At 44.1% G+C, this 15,363-nt stretch overlaps 1 protein-coding gene across 7 annotated transcripts in view; it reads right to left on the bottom strand.

The window, feature by feature from the left end:
- The window catches only part of CCSER2 (coiled-coil serine rich protein 2), a 410,112-nt gene that overhangs the window by 317,013 nt on the left and 77,736 nt on the right, over positions 1 to 15,363 (bottom strand). For all 7 annotated transcript variants that reach the window (XM_068258342.1, XM_068258338.1, XM_068258341.1 and 4 more), the window contains exons 3-4: positions 15,136 to 15,285; positions 2,024 to 2,229 (exon numbers count right to left, since the gene is read on the bottom strand). In XM_068258342.1, the coding sequence (XP_068114443.1) occupies positions 2,024 to 2,229; positions 15,136 to 15,285 (356 nt within the window). The remainder of the gene's footprint in view (positions 1 to 2,023; positions 2,230 to 15,135; positions 15,286 to 15,363) is intronic.

Below are 15,363 nucleotides of genomic sequence, written 5' to 3'. Positions count from 1 at the left end.
GCTAACAATAACTACTGAGGTCATCCTTACATAGCAAAATGCAGATTCACGATCAGAAAATGGATTTAGTGAATCACTGGTAAGGGGGGAGGAGAGTCGGGCATTTAAGGGACCTGTTTTATAGTACACGCGATTTTGCTGTATTTTCCACTTGCATGCAAATCGCAAAATGCAAGGGTATCAGCAAAATAATGAAACTCAAAAGGAGCCCTTTTATACTAGTGCGATCCAATTTTGCATTATCGCAAAAGTCCTGCATGCTGCATTTTTTCTACATTTCCATATTCCCAGCATCCAGTGAAAATTATAAAACACGATCACAGTAAAATCACATTGAAGAAATTGCACCGCATTCCTGATTTGCAGTATAAAAGAGCCCTTATCGATTTTTCAGTTGGAGTATTGGAGAACTAAATTTTTACCAAAAATCGATTGAAATGATCTATTGGACAGGACGTAAAATCTCCATAGATCGGGTGTGGGGCACGAGCTGCAGTAGATCAATGGCTCGTAAGTTTGCATTGCATCAACCATTTCAACAGTGCAGTATGATCCTGCTGAAATCTATTGAAAATTGTTATTGCAGTATGTTAGGAATCGATCACTATCTGATCAGATTATGATCAGAGGGATAGCCAATTGTTGTGCCACATCGGGTGACCATCTATTAGGGCTGGAACCCACAAGAGCGGTTTTGTGAGCATTTCTGGAGCGATTCAAAACGCTAGCGTTTTGCCAAAATTAATGGATGGGGCAACTTCCATTGGAGCGTTTGCGATTTCTCAAATCGCAAATGCAGGACATGCAGCATTTTGGGAGCGTTAGCGCTTAAATGTAAAGTATATAAACGCTGGCTTAACCTACTTGGCGGTATGGACGAGTACACACGTCCATTACCGCCGGAGGTCGCCGCTCAGGCCCTGCTGGGCCGATTTGCACCAAATAAAAAGCAACACACGCAGCCGGCACTTTGCCAGCCGCGTGTGCTGCCTGATCGCCACCGCTCCGCGGCGATCCGCCGCGAGTAGCGGCGAAAGAGGGTCCCCCCAGCCGCCCGAGCCCTGCGCAGCCGGAACAAATAGTTCCGGCCAGCGCTAAGGGCTGGATCGGAGGCGGCTGACGTCAGGACGTCGGCTGACGTCCATGACGTCACTCCGCTCGTTGCTATGGCGACGAGGGAAGCAAAACAAGGAAGGCCGCTCATCAAAAAAAAAACCTCCCGCAGCCTCCCTGGCGATTTTAATAGAACGCCAGGGAGGTTAAACGCTCATTAAAACCTGCATGGAGCGATTTTGCTAGCGTTTTAACCCTACCACACACTGTAACAAAATTAAAATTAATTGAAAGGACCAATCAGACCTTAAAATGCTAATTGCTAATCGCTACACAATCGCTGGCAAATTGATACACTTTGTAAGATCACTTCCTAAAACGCTCATGAAACTGCTGACAAACTGCTCATACAAAATGCTAGCACTTGCGATTAGCGATAGCGTTTTGCAGTGGGTTCCAGGCCTTAGTGTGTGGCTGACTTTATACTGGGAACACACGATACTTATTTTGCAGTCGATTCTCCGTGTGATTTACCATTCGATTCTCTGCTCGATTCACTTATCTTCCACTTCTTTTTCTTATCTTTTTTCTATTCACTTCAAAGAGAAATCGAGCGGAAAACAATCGAGCAAAGAATCGGAAATGACAAAATGCATCAATCGAAGGCATCTATCGGATGATTCTACTGCAAAACTGTTCTGCTTGCAGTTGATAAAGTAAACTACCCACACTGTACCTTGTAGCCAAGACCATGGCAAAGAACATCATTGACACTTACATGTGAACCACTGTTTCAGAATGAGTGATTGATTCACTGTAAAATGTTGAGTGCTAATCTTCAGAGATGACAATCCAACCGGTATTACATTTTATTCAGAAAACCCAAAAGTGGCAATGAATCTAGAGAACTAGTGATTACAGACAAAGGGCATTTTTATGAAACCGTTAAAATTACCAATATAAAACATACCAGGCTATTCATTTCTGATGATTCATAGCTTTCACAGCGACGGACATTTCCAATTGGCTCCATTCCTTCTTCATCCCACATGTAGGTTCCGTCAGAACTATCTGATGGAGACAATTCCAGTGATGAAGGAGGGTCCCTATAATCCATGTCTGGAGATATTCTGCTCTCTGCATAAGGATGGCTCTTGGACTCTGCATCATTTTGTACTAAGCAATAGAAAAACAAGGTATGTAAACAAGGTGGTGGTTACATTTGGCCAGAAGTAATACATTTGCGCTACATTGGTGTAAGTCAGAAACAAAACATTTTGCCACCAAAAAAAAAAAAAAGTGAGAAAGTGGTTAAAGTGAACCGGACTAAAAATTTACTCAGCAGAACTGAAAAGGCTTAGTGTGTCTTTAACAGTTTCACAGCATCACAACTTTGTTTTTCTTACCAAAGCATAATTTTTAGCTGCATTTTTAGCTAAGCTCTACCCATCAAAGAAAAAAAAAAGCCCGGGCTTTTTCCCTGATGCTGTGCAGAGCATGATGGGATTTCCTATGTTATTCACGTTGCCTAGCAACTGGGAAAGGTGCTCAGGACACAGGACAGTTGGAACTGTGTCTCATGCTCCCTGTCACATCCTTTCAACCAAAAAGATGGCTGCCATCATGAAATCAAACATTTGCCTGTTCTTTTAAAAACAGTGTGGGTAAGAGATTATATTACCCATCTATTTTAATTAACACAACTAATGTAATTTACTGACAGTATGTTTGTTTAGGCTGGAGTTCCTCTTTAAGGAAAACTGTCCAGCTTCTAAAAGAAGTAACTAGCAATACTGTTGAGCTGCACGTATATTATGATGCCAGAAAGTACATGCGCTAGTCCTCAGATTCGTTTCTGTGTGTCTAAGGATTTAACAGATAGAATACATAACTTATTTAAGAGTTTTACTAACGCAATGGTCTGATGGCATCACAGTAGACTAGCAATAATGGACTAACATAAAAAATGCTCCTAAACACCAGAATGTAAAATGTAAACAGCGATGGTCATATGAACACTCCAGGTCCTTGATGTCCCCCTTGAGTTCAGCCATGCCCCACAGCCTTCTAGCAAAACAGAAGGTGTGGCTGACCTGGTATTTTCCATCCCTATCAGAATGTAGGAGGAGAGTGTCTGTACTACCACTTAACCAACCCCCCCACCCCCACCCCCATTGGGGACAGTGGAGTAGGTGGTTCCACAAGTGTGATGCTTAAAGCGAACCTAAACCCATAATTCTCTGCTCTTAACAGTTTTTGAATATGAGCGGTTCCACAGACTTGCGTTTCACCACACTTCGCTGCGCAAGCCGGCCATGTGGCCAAAATGTCACTTCTGGCGCATAACATCCGGACAGGTATGAAATGTCCCATAGAGTTTCATTGATACAGCGTTACCCTGCGGCAAAACAGGGTAACGCAACGCACCAGTGTGAAAGGGGCCTGAATGAAAAACATTTTTTGTTACAGCTTACAGAACTCCTACAATAAATCTGCAGTGTCTACTTCCTGGTTTCATGGAAGGATGGAAAGAGTTAACCTCCTGTGTTTAAATATTAGCACATAACTCGGCACACCAATGGCAATGAGCTGAAAGCTCACATTACACTGGTGATTATTTGAGATAAAGGAGAATTAGACAGGCTGTTCTCTCTAAACACACACAGGGTGGATCTCTTTTTGGTTTACATGTCTCTTGTACAAGTGTTTCGGTCTGCTTTAACCACCCTGGCGTTACATTCAAATCGCCAGGGTGGCGTGCGGACAGTTTATTTTTTTCTGAATCACTGTAGCTAACTTAAAGTTAGCTACATGATTCACCACTAGAGGGCGCATCTGCCCATCTAGTCTGATCGCCGCCGGCTTTTACAGCAAACAGAAAATCCCATTGTAAATGGGATTTTCTGCTTGGCTTCCTCTGATGACGTCATCCACGTCATGGCGTCGGGGGTGTCTGATCCAGCCCCATAGCGCAGCCTGACACTGATTGGCCAGGCTGTGCAAGGGGCCTGGGCGGGGGGGGCTCCCTTACGCCGCCGCTAGCGGCGAATCAGCGATCGTTCCCCTACACGCAGCTAGCGTGTATTAAAAAAAATTATCAAGATCGGCCCACAGGGGCCGGAGATATCCACTGCGGCGGTAATGGGCGAGCTGAGCTCGTCATTAACGCTAAGGTGGTAAAGCAGACCTGAACTCAGAACTTACTCTCTGCTTTAAAAAATAAGCAAAAGCAGAATAACCTTTATAGAAAAAAAATGTCCTTGTTACAGCTTATAGAGCACAGCAAGGGTTAACCTCCTGTGTTCACATATTAACTCTCAACTTGCAGACCTGGCACACAGTTGACAGCTCAAATTACATTAGCTCATTACTTACTGTGAAGGGATAATCAGACAGGCTGTTCTCTATAAACACATGCAAGGTGGACACAGGGTTGATTTCTCTCTTCTGTGCAAGTGTTCAGGTTTACTTCAAGAGTACCCTAGGTAAGAGTGATGTGGAGGGAACTAGATTTATGTCTTTTTAACTACTTTAGCCTTTTGGACGTATAATACAACTGAAATGATGGGTCTGAATCAGGAAAGGTGTGGTCCGTCAGGTAGAACACATTCCTTTCTTTCTCAGTCCATCCTAAACACTGGCATGGATCTGGCCCTCCAGGTCTGGAGTTCGACACATGTAGCTTAGAGTGACGTAATGTAAGGGGCCTAAACTTTTTAAATATCCATGTAAAGATTTTTTTTTTTTTTATTATAAGCTTGTAAATAGTGATGGATGCAAAACGGAAAAAATGCACTTTTATTTCCAAATAAAATATTGTAAAATTGTATACTTGTAAAAGGTACAAACGGAACAAAGAATATCTATCAGGCCCTAGGCAATGTAACTGTGGGTGCATGTAAGGCCCGGTTCACATTAGCGTTCGCTATCCGGATTTTCCGGATCTGATCTGGACCGCATACTGTACAAACGGAACGTACGTTCCGCATAGCAATGTAAAGTCTATGTGGACGTTCACACGTGTCCGTTCCGTACAGTACGGAGCCGGACCGGATCCGGACTCTTTTCCAACATGCGCTATTTTTTGGGTCCGGATCTCCGGCCCACGCACCCGGACCGGAGCCGGACCTGAGCCTGACAGCATCATCCGGAACACAGAAACCAATGGGGAACGGAAGGCACAGAACACACTGCCTACAAAAACCTGACGTTCTACCCCACTTCCTAGGCGTATCCAAGCTGCCATTTCGGATGGGGACACATGGGCCAAGCATGTCTGGAGTGGAGCAGCAGTGACAGACTTGCTGGAGCTGTTTGGCAGAATGTCGGAGGTGGAGGTGAGGCCTGCAGCGGAGGAACCTGATTCTACAGGTGCACCAGGTGCACCTTCTGCTGACCCCAACATTTTTTCATTTAAATTTAACTATTTTTTGCCCACGGATCCGGATGGCAGCCTGATGCATGCCTAATACAAACGGACCGGATCCGGATCGGAACCGTACGGTTCTGATCAGGATCAGGTCAGGATCCGATCAGGATCCGGTCCGTTTACTTGCCAAAACGCAAGTGTGAACAGGGCCTAAGAATGATGTGCAGGTACTCTGCAGGGGAATGAGGAGATTCTTCCTCTCCTCTATTACACATTCTGCATGCACAATCTGAACATGGATCAGGCCCTAGGCAATGTAACTGTGGGTACATGTAAGAGTGATGTGCAGGTACTCTGCAGGAGAATGAGGAGATTCTTCCTCTATTACACATTATTCATGTACAATCTGAACCAGGTTTATGGATGATAGACAACATCTCTGTGTTCAATGTGCACAACATTCTCAGTGGATTCCATGAAGCTCTGTGGGGAGTGCATATGTAGAGTATAGTACTACTGTGTAACAAAGTAAACCTGAGACAGATGAAATTAAAGTTTTGTACATACCTGGTACTTCCTCCAGCCCCCTTCAGGCTAATCAGTCCCTCACTGTCCTTCTCCGCCACCTGGATCTTCTACTATGAGTCCAGGTACTTGAGCCAGTCTGGCGTAGTGCGCATGCACACACTCCGCCGCCGGGAGCGTACTACACCTGCACAGCACAATTACGCAGGTGCAGAACGCTCCTGGCTGTAGGAGCGGCACATGGCCGGACTGCGCTGACTGGCTGAATTACCAGGACTCATAGCAGAAGATTCAGGTGGTGGAGGAGGACAGCGAGGGACTGATTAGCCTAAAGGGGGCTGGAAGAAGCCTCAGGTATGTATAAAACTTTACTTTTCATCAGTCTCAGGTACCATTTAATTCGTAGTCACCAAACCAAATTTTAACATATCAAATTATTTTATTTCATGAGCAAAGGGTGTGCATAAATTTGCATAAACCAGCATCAACGCAGAATTATTTACATCTCATTGACCATCTCTACTATGACACGGCTACACATCAGGCTTTATACTTACAGCATAGATGTTATTTCGTATATATAAGAGATTCCTGTGTACACATTATATATATATATATATATATATATATATATATATATATATATATATACATATATACACAGTCACAATCAGATGTGTATATCTGACTTTAAAAATACGGGGACTGCTTTATTGAAGCAGCACAAGTAACTAATTTTGATTGGTTTATTTCATTTTTGTGGACTGAGCACAGCTATTACTGTATATATACTGTATATATACACTGTATATATACATTATTTTTAATGACTATTATGTGAGAAATAGAACATTTTATCATATTTTCTATTTTAATTACAGTTACAAATTCATTAGCAGTCGGAGTTGGAGCATTTTTTCCTGACTCCGACTCAGACTCCAGGCACCCAAAATTGCTCCGACTCCGACTCTACGACTCCGACTCCACAGCCCTGATTATGAGCACACTAAGAAGACAATGACTATCACATGCTCATGATGAATCCAGCGTCACCATATCCATATTCATTAGCTACAATGCTCTGGAGAATACTATTGACTGCTTCCCAAAGCCGATCCTAGTTCCATGCAACCCCCATCGTGCCTCAGGGCCATGTGCAAAGTACTACTTACATAGCTGTAAAGGTATTTGCACATCAGGTCTGTGTTGCTCACTGCTTCCTGTAACATAATCCCTGTCTGTCTGTGCCCATTCTGCTAATTTGCCTTGAAATGCAGATAACAGTTGTAGAAGTGCTGTTACATGAAGTGCTTCATTATGGGTCCACAGAGAATAGGGAGAGACATGAATAAATTATCGGAAAACCTAAGTGTAGCTTTCTGTAGCCCTGGTTTATGCGTATAGGTAGCACAAATAAACAATAGGTAGCCAGGGATTCTCAGACCTAGTTCAAGGCAGCAAAATAAGTAGTAGGGTAGTACATTATTGATTAAGGTGCAATTAGGGACTCATTTAGCTTATTTATAGATTAGGTTAACTTATCCCTTAACCCTTTCCGATCCACTGTTGGACATAGTCACTTCCAACAAGAAGCATCCAGGTTACCGCTGGCCGTGCCGCAATTAAATCTAGTCTGACAAAGTATCTGGTCCATCTATTCAATGCGTCGGATTAAGTCAAATACTACAATCTCCTCCAGCACCATGTCGTGCCATGCAATGATGTATTACATCTGTGCATGTGCATTGAGGCCCAGAGCTAGAGTGGTACCTTGGCTTAACCCCACCCCCATCCCCCCATCTGATTGAAGGGTCATCACCTCACACTAGTGCGTGGATATCCCATTAGCTCCCTTGGCACAGCATGCAGGGATCATCCATGTCCCTCACACAGAGCAGGTGGATAAGGAAGAGGTGAGGGGCGGATGATTAAATAAAAAGATTGGAAAGAGTTAAACCACAAATGCGCAAACATGGAATTCAGAAACCAGCAAGAAATATTATTATTATTATTGTATTTATAAAGCGCCAACATATTACGCAGTGCTGCACAATAGATAAATGGGTAACATACAAGGTAGGACATACAGGAAACTCACAACAAAACAAGATCATGCAAAAATAGGGGTTATTGACAGTAAGATTGCATAATCAAGCTGGAAACGCTAGGAAGGAGGGCCCTGCCAGAGGCTTACAATCTAAAGGGTGGGGGTGGAGACAATAGGTGCATCTGTTGAGAGGGTGTCTAGCCCAATCCACACGATACGATTCGATTAAATCCGACATGTCCGATCGGGATTCGATTCAGTTGAATTTGCAATTACAAAACAGTGGCAAATCGAATTGCATCGAATCCTGATCGGACATGTTGGATTTAATCGAATCGTAAATAGAATCGTAATTGAATGGTACAAAGAATCGTATCGGGTTGATTGGGCTTTTCAGAACATATTTTGGTGCTGGTGTAGGGGGGTATGCGAGCATGAAAAGGTGAATCTTGAGAGCTTGTTTGAAAGTATTAAAGGTGGGGGCGAGTCTGATGGCTGGTGGGAGCGAGTTCCAGAGACTGGGGGCAGCCCTAGTGAAGTCCTGCAATCGTGCATGGGACTGAGATATGCGTGGTGCGACTATGCGCAGGTCATTGGAGGATTGGAGAGGGCAAACTGGTATGTGCCTGTGGACCAGATCAGAGATGTAAGTCGGGCAGGTCTTGTGTACGGATTTGTATGCCAAGCACAGGATTTTGAAATTGATCCTAAAGCTGATGGGGAGCCAGTGTAGCACTTTACAGAGTGGAGTCGTAGAGGCGCTGCGATAAGCAGAATGCATCAGTCTGGCTGCCGCATTCATTACCGATTGAAGTGAGGCAGTACGGTTAGAGGGGAGGCCAGACAAAAGAGAATTGTAGTAGAAATTTTCTGGAGACCTTCACCTGTGTCATTTCAGAACACACTGAGTGACAAGTTAGTAAATAAGCAGTCAAGATGTTGTTGCAGCATGTGTAGCGCCTACAGATACAATCTTATTTTATTTACATTAAATCCGCCTGTCCTGGATTTTTTAAAAATAAGTCCTTGTTGTGGTGGCAAGTGCATACAACTGCCGCCAAATAAACTACCGTATTTTTCGGAATATAAGACGCACTTTTTCTTCCCCAAAACTGGGGGGGGAAAAGTGGGTGCGTCTTATATTCAAAAGGTACGGTTTTGGGTCCCGGAATATACTCACCTGATCCTACCGCCGCGCTCCTGTCCTCCATCTGCGGTAATCCGAGGCTGCCCGGTGATCCAGATCCATGTCTTCTGTATCATGAGGCTTCCCACTCATTAAGGATGCAGCTCTTTGGCGTCCCATCCGCCGCTCTCCTCATCGCTGCAGTCTTGGTATATAGACTGCAGCCTTCCGGTGTACGCATTCCTCTGCCCGATACTCTTCCTAGTTACCGCGTCATAGGCACTTCCTGGTTACAGTGCCTCTTCTGTGTGACTCGCAGCGCACATGCGCCTGACGTCACGTGGGCTGTAACCAGGAAGTGCCTATGACGCGGTAACTAGGAAGAGTATCGGGCAGAGGAATGCATACATCGGAAGGTTGCAGTCTATATACCGAGACTGCAGCGATGAGGAGCGCGGCGGATGGGACGCCAAAGATCTGCATCCTTAATGAGTGGGAAGCCTCATGATACAGAAGACATGGATCTGGATCACCGGGCAGCCTCGGATTACCGCAGATGGAGGACAGGAGCGCGGCGGCAGGATCAGGTGAGATACAGCAGAGGTTAGTTAGTGAAGTGTAGTTTAGTTGGTGGGGGGGCAGAAGGGGTTAGTTAGTGAAGTGTAGTATAGTTGGTGGGGGCAGCAGAGGTTAGTTAGTGAAGTGTAGTGAGGTGTAGTGTAGTTGGTGGGGGGCAGAAGGGGTTAGTTGGTGAAGTGTAGTGTAGTTGGTGGGGACAGCAGAGGTTAGTCAGTAAGGTGTAGTGAGGTGTAGTGTAGTTGGTGGGGGGCAGAAGGGGTTAGTTAGTGAAGTGTAGTGTAGCTGGCCAGTGTAGCCTAGATAGAGACATTTTAGAGGGGAGTAGGTTGGTAAGACGCCCCTGTGTAGTTGGTGGGGACAGCAGAGGTTAGTCAGTAAGGTGTAGTGAGGTGTAGGGTAGTTGGTGGGGGGCAGAAGGGGTTAGTTAGTGAAGTGTAGTGTAGCTGGCCAGTGTAGCCTAGATAGAGACATTTTAGAGGGGAGTAGGTTGGTAAGACGCCCCTGCACCAAAGACGCATCTAGGTTTAGTTAATTTTTTTTTTCCTGATTTTTGCCCTCTACAACTAGGTGCGTCTGATATGTCGGAGCGTCTTATATTCCGAAAAATACGGTAATTTACTAACCTCTCAACAATTCTATGTTCTGCTATGATTCAGGCAAGAAAGCCGCACATAAAGGAAACTAGCAGGCAAAAAATAATAAACAGTCCGGGTTTGCTCTATACTACACTATTTTAGCACATCGACCCCACTGCGAGCCTGTTGACATGATGTGTTGATCACACAGTAATTTTTCGAAGATGTGACAGCAATCCACAGAGGACTGCAAACATGTGGGATGGGCAAAGGGAGTGAATGTAATGGCACATGGTATTTTTAAGCAATTGTTATTATGTAGCATTACTATATTGTTAATGCGAGCAGGCTGGAGTTAAAGATGGAAAAATAGGGATTTCATATTCCAGCTTTACCCTAAAAAAATACTTGAAGATGCTTTTAGAAATGAGAAACATGATATCCTCTAATAGAATGTAGAAGTAAACCGTAAGTTATGCAATGTAAAAAGATATGGCACAAGCTGCTGAAATTGGTTTAAATGATGAATTCAACTGTAATAGTCAAAAAGCAGCTGTTCTAATCTGTAATAACACAAAATATAACAAAAATGTGACTTACGCTCCATGAACTCACAATATGCAGCTGTTAGAAAAGATCTCTTGTAATGATAGAGTTACTAGCATAACAAAATAGTCACATTCAAAATATCTACTGTACAAAAGTTTCCTCTAATCTACATTTTAGATCCAAATTTATAGGCTGTTTACTGATGGGGATTTCACTTATAAACCTTTAAACACACAGTTCTTAAAGGGCTCGTTCACACTAGAGGCGTTTTTGAAATTTTTTAAGCGCAGGCGATTTGTACAAATCGCCCTGAAAGCGCTTACACTATGCTTTCCAATGAGATAGTTCTCATTGGGGCATTCCGTTTGCTTGCCGCTGACAAAAGCAGCGCATGTACCATTCTCAGCTCGATTTTCCCTGAATGGAAGGTAAAGGGAAATCGCAAAGCGCTTGAAAAAGCGCTTTGTACAGCAATTTCTCCACGCCTTTAAAGGGAAGGTTTAGGGACTGTTTAAAAAAAAAAAAAAATCCGCATCCACTTACTTGGGGCTTCCTCCAGCCCGTGGCAGACAGGAGGTGCCCTCGGCGCCGCCCCGCAGGCTGCCGGTGGTCTCCGGTGGCCGACCCGACCTGGCCAGGCCGGCGGCCAGGTCGGGCTCCTTCCGCGTTCCAAAATGCGCCTCACGGCAGCGCGCTGACGTCATCGGACGTCCTCCGGGCTTTACTGCGCAGGCTCAGTAGTTCTGAGCCTGCGCAGTAAAGCCCGAGGAACGTCCGATGACGTCAGCGCGCCGCTGTGAGGCGCATTTTGGAATGCGGAAGGAGCCCGACCTGGCCGCTGGCCTGGCCAGGTCGGGTCGGCCACCGGAGACCACCGGCAGCATGCGGGGCGGCGCCGAGGGCACCTCCTGCCTGCCACGGGCTGGAGGAAGCCCCAGGTAAGTGGATGCGGATTTTTATTTTTTTTAAACAGTCCCTGAACCTTCCCTTTAATGAATAAATACATTGTATTTATCCCTTTCCGGAGCAAAGTAATCACTTCCTGAGTGACGTCAGGAAGTGATTTAAATAACTGCTCTGCTAAAGTGCTTATAAAAGTGCTCATAACACGCATGGCGATTTGAAGTTTGAAATCACTCAGTGCGGGCAAGAGCGTTAGCGCAACGCAATGTGAACGAGGCCTAAATGATTGTAAAGGAAGTGTCCCCAAAATTATAGCCTTTGGAGTCCCCTTACCAATTTCTGGTAAATATGTGCCAATAGTATCCCACAGCATTTTGGGTCAATTGAGACAGACGGCTCCTAGCTCCGTGTCCGCGTTTATGGCTAAAGATCCACTGCATCGCAATCGCATTGTAATTGAGATGAATGGGAGCATTCATCATCTCACATCATTTACTGTCGATTAGATACCATATATACTTGCATATAAGCTGACCCACGTACAAGCTGAGATACCCACTTTTCTGCCTGAAGCAAAGGAAAAAAGTGATTGACTCATGTATAAGCTCACCCTCCAGTATAGCCCCCTCCACAGTAGCCATATGTGCCCCCAGTGCAAGCCAGTCCCTCTCCCTATAGCCAGAGGTGTGCCAATGATGACACAGCTCTGTCTCAAGACGCCAATAGATGGTGTCATAGATATGAGAAACAGCAAGTGCCACACAGAAAGAATCCCTGATCATTGCACCCATGACACGTTGCTGACACACTCTGCTCCACAAGTCAAGGGAAACAGGTAGCCTTGAGCAGCGCACTCTGCACACCATGATGCAGGGGATATGGGGCACTGGCACAGCAGGGAGCCAGCTGGCAAGAGCAGGATCACTAGTGCAGGATCATTACATCCCTTTGCCAGTAGCAAAACCTCCTCCATCATCTGTTCTGCTCCACTGAGTCGCATATAAGCCGAGGGTGTAACATTTTAAAACAATTTTTTGTACTGAAAAAATTAGGCTTATACGCGAGTATATAAGGTAAGTGCCTCAAATGCAGCTTCTAGAGTCTGCAGTGTTAGCAGTTATTGTCTATCACCTAGGCTCAAACACAATATGATGACGAATTGAGGACAAGCGATGTCAAACGCTATTCTAGGTAGTAGAAAAGCATTTGGCCACACCGCAAAACAAGCTGCCGGCAGACCCTGCTTAAATCAACCCTTAATCTTAAGGCCCTAGAGGAATACTTATGCACATAAATTATCACAAGTACAACTTTAAAAACCTTCGGAATCATCATGTACAATATGCCATACAATGAAAGTCCTAGATCCGCCTCCCATTTTTTAATACATATAATAGCAAATTTGAATTAAATTAGGAATAAAACAGTGATATACTGGAGACAAAGGTGATCAAACTCGCTCAATCTCAACAGCATTTACCGTGTATGAATTCAATTCAATCGAATGTATGAAATTTGAGCGCCGGAACTGCTGCAGAAAATTTAGTGATATTTTACTATTAGAATGAACACTGCCCAATAGTAGAATATCTGTAATTTTACCGATATTCTACTATAGCAGCTATTTCTGGAACCCAAATTTCCTGGGCGCCCTTTTTGCATGTACACACATCAGGGAAGGTTCATGCTGGTAAGCCAAATGGTTTGTCAAGAGCACATAGGCTTTATCAAGGCTTGCATAAATATATAGTTTAAAGTACACCTGAGGTGAGAGTGATATGGAGGCGGTCATATTTATTTCCTTGTAAACAATGCCAGTTGCCTGGCAGTCCTGTTGATCATCTGGCATACACAGTGTCAGAGTCAAAATCCTGTAACAAGCATATGGCTTATCCAGTAAAACATGAGTCAACTGAGTCAAGAGTACCAAATCTGCATATACTTGTTCAGGGTCTATGGCTAGAAGTATGAGACACAGGATCAGGATGACAGCCAGGCAACTGAAATTGTTTAAAAAATAAATATGGCAGCCTCCAATATCACTCTCACCTTGGGTTCCCTTTAACCTCCCTGGCGTTCAATTGTTGCGGACTTTCATCTGCGGGAGGGCTATTTAAAAAAAACAAAAAAAAAACAAAAACTTGTTTTAAATCATGTAGCTAGAGGGTACACGTATAACGCTGCCGATCACGGCGATCGGGGGGGGGGGGGGGGAGAAGGGGAGCGGCGTCAATCGGACAACACATATAGCTAGCTACATGATGTACAAAAAGTTGTTTGTTTTTTTTAAATCTCCCTGGGCTATGCTATCCCCTCCGGCGGTAATGGACGAGCTGAGCTTGTCCATACTGCTCAGGAGGTTGAGGACAATGCCCTACCTTATAGGTTATTGAGCATGCACCATTATGACACCAACCCACAAATGGTCCAGCCCCAGCTGGCAATGTGAATACATCATTAACATGGCAGCAAGTATGCCACCAGGAGAAATATCAAAGGTCCAACCACTGTTGCCAGACAGCATCGCTGTGAAAACCATAGGATGGAACAAGTTGAGATAGGTCATCCATCACATAAGTGTTTTTTTTCTCTGTGTATCTCTGTTAGAGAAAACAGGAAGCCTGGAGGGGGCATAGTAGGAGCAGGGGAATACTAGGGATGGGACTGGAGGGGGCACGGCTTGTCTTCTTAATGAGAAAGTCCAGCCAAAACACCAAGACTTACCTGGGCTCTTTATTTTATATTATTTCATTATTACTATTATCCTTATATTTCTATAGGTCTTGACACAAGGGGGGGGGGGGGGGGGGGGAGAAGAGGCTCCCAGGGTATGATAAAACTATGCAAAAAGCAACGCTTTTTGTGGGTCTCAGCCTACTTCCTCAAGCTGAATACAGTGCCAGAAAAAAAAAGTCAAGCCGGCATTGGAGATGCCTTAAACGCTGGTTTGATTAACTCCTGGCACTGTATTCGGCCTGAGAAAGTGGGCTGAGACCCACAAAACACGATGCCAAGTACATATTAAAGAACGTGTCCTCATTGAGGTGCGTAATATGTTGGCGCTTTATAAATACAATCAATAATAATTGAGGTAAGCCACCTCAAACTTTTTTCATTGTAGTTGTTTTTAAAATAGTTTTATCATACCTTGGGCGCCATTCTCTACAGTTTAGATTTTACTAATTACATCTAAAATAGAGCAGGGAAGGGATATAGCATTTCTCATTCTGTAGCTAATGCTGTCACGTAGCTTCAAGTGGTGTTATCTGCATTAGGAATCAAATACCACACATACTAAAAGTAAACTGTTTAATTGCAGTGGTACAGCCTCTACCATATTAAACAAAAAAAAAACACATTTCTTCATGCGGATTTAGAAAAAAAAAAAAAAAAAAGAAAGTACATTTACCTGTTGTACTCATAACAATCCATTCTTCTGAATTACTGCTACCATGTTGTTTCTCGGGTTGTAAATCTCCCAGTGAATACAGTGATGGGTCTTTGGACAAGCTTTTTTCAGATTTTTGCACAGTGTATGTTTTATTCCCATCTTCCAAATCTACAAAACGATTATAAACACTGTGAAAGCACTATCCTCAGATTTGTAAAATATAAAAAGAAGAAACAAAAGAAAAGG

This window comes from Hyperolius riggenbachi, chromosome 10, assembly GCF_040937935.1.
Source record: "Hyperolius riggenbachi isolate aHypRig1 chromosome 10, aHypRig1.pri, whole genome shotgun sequence".
NCBI classification, from domain to species: domain Eukaryota; kingdom Metazoa; phylum Chordata; class Amphibia; order Anura; family Hyperoliidae; genus Hyperolius; species Hyperolius riggenbachi.
The sequence above is the reverse complement of the archived record's forward strand: the minus strand, read 5'-3'. Positions and strand labels throughout refer to the sequence as shown.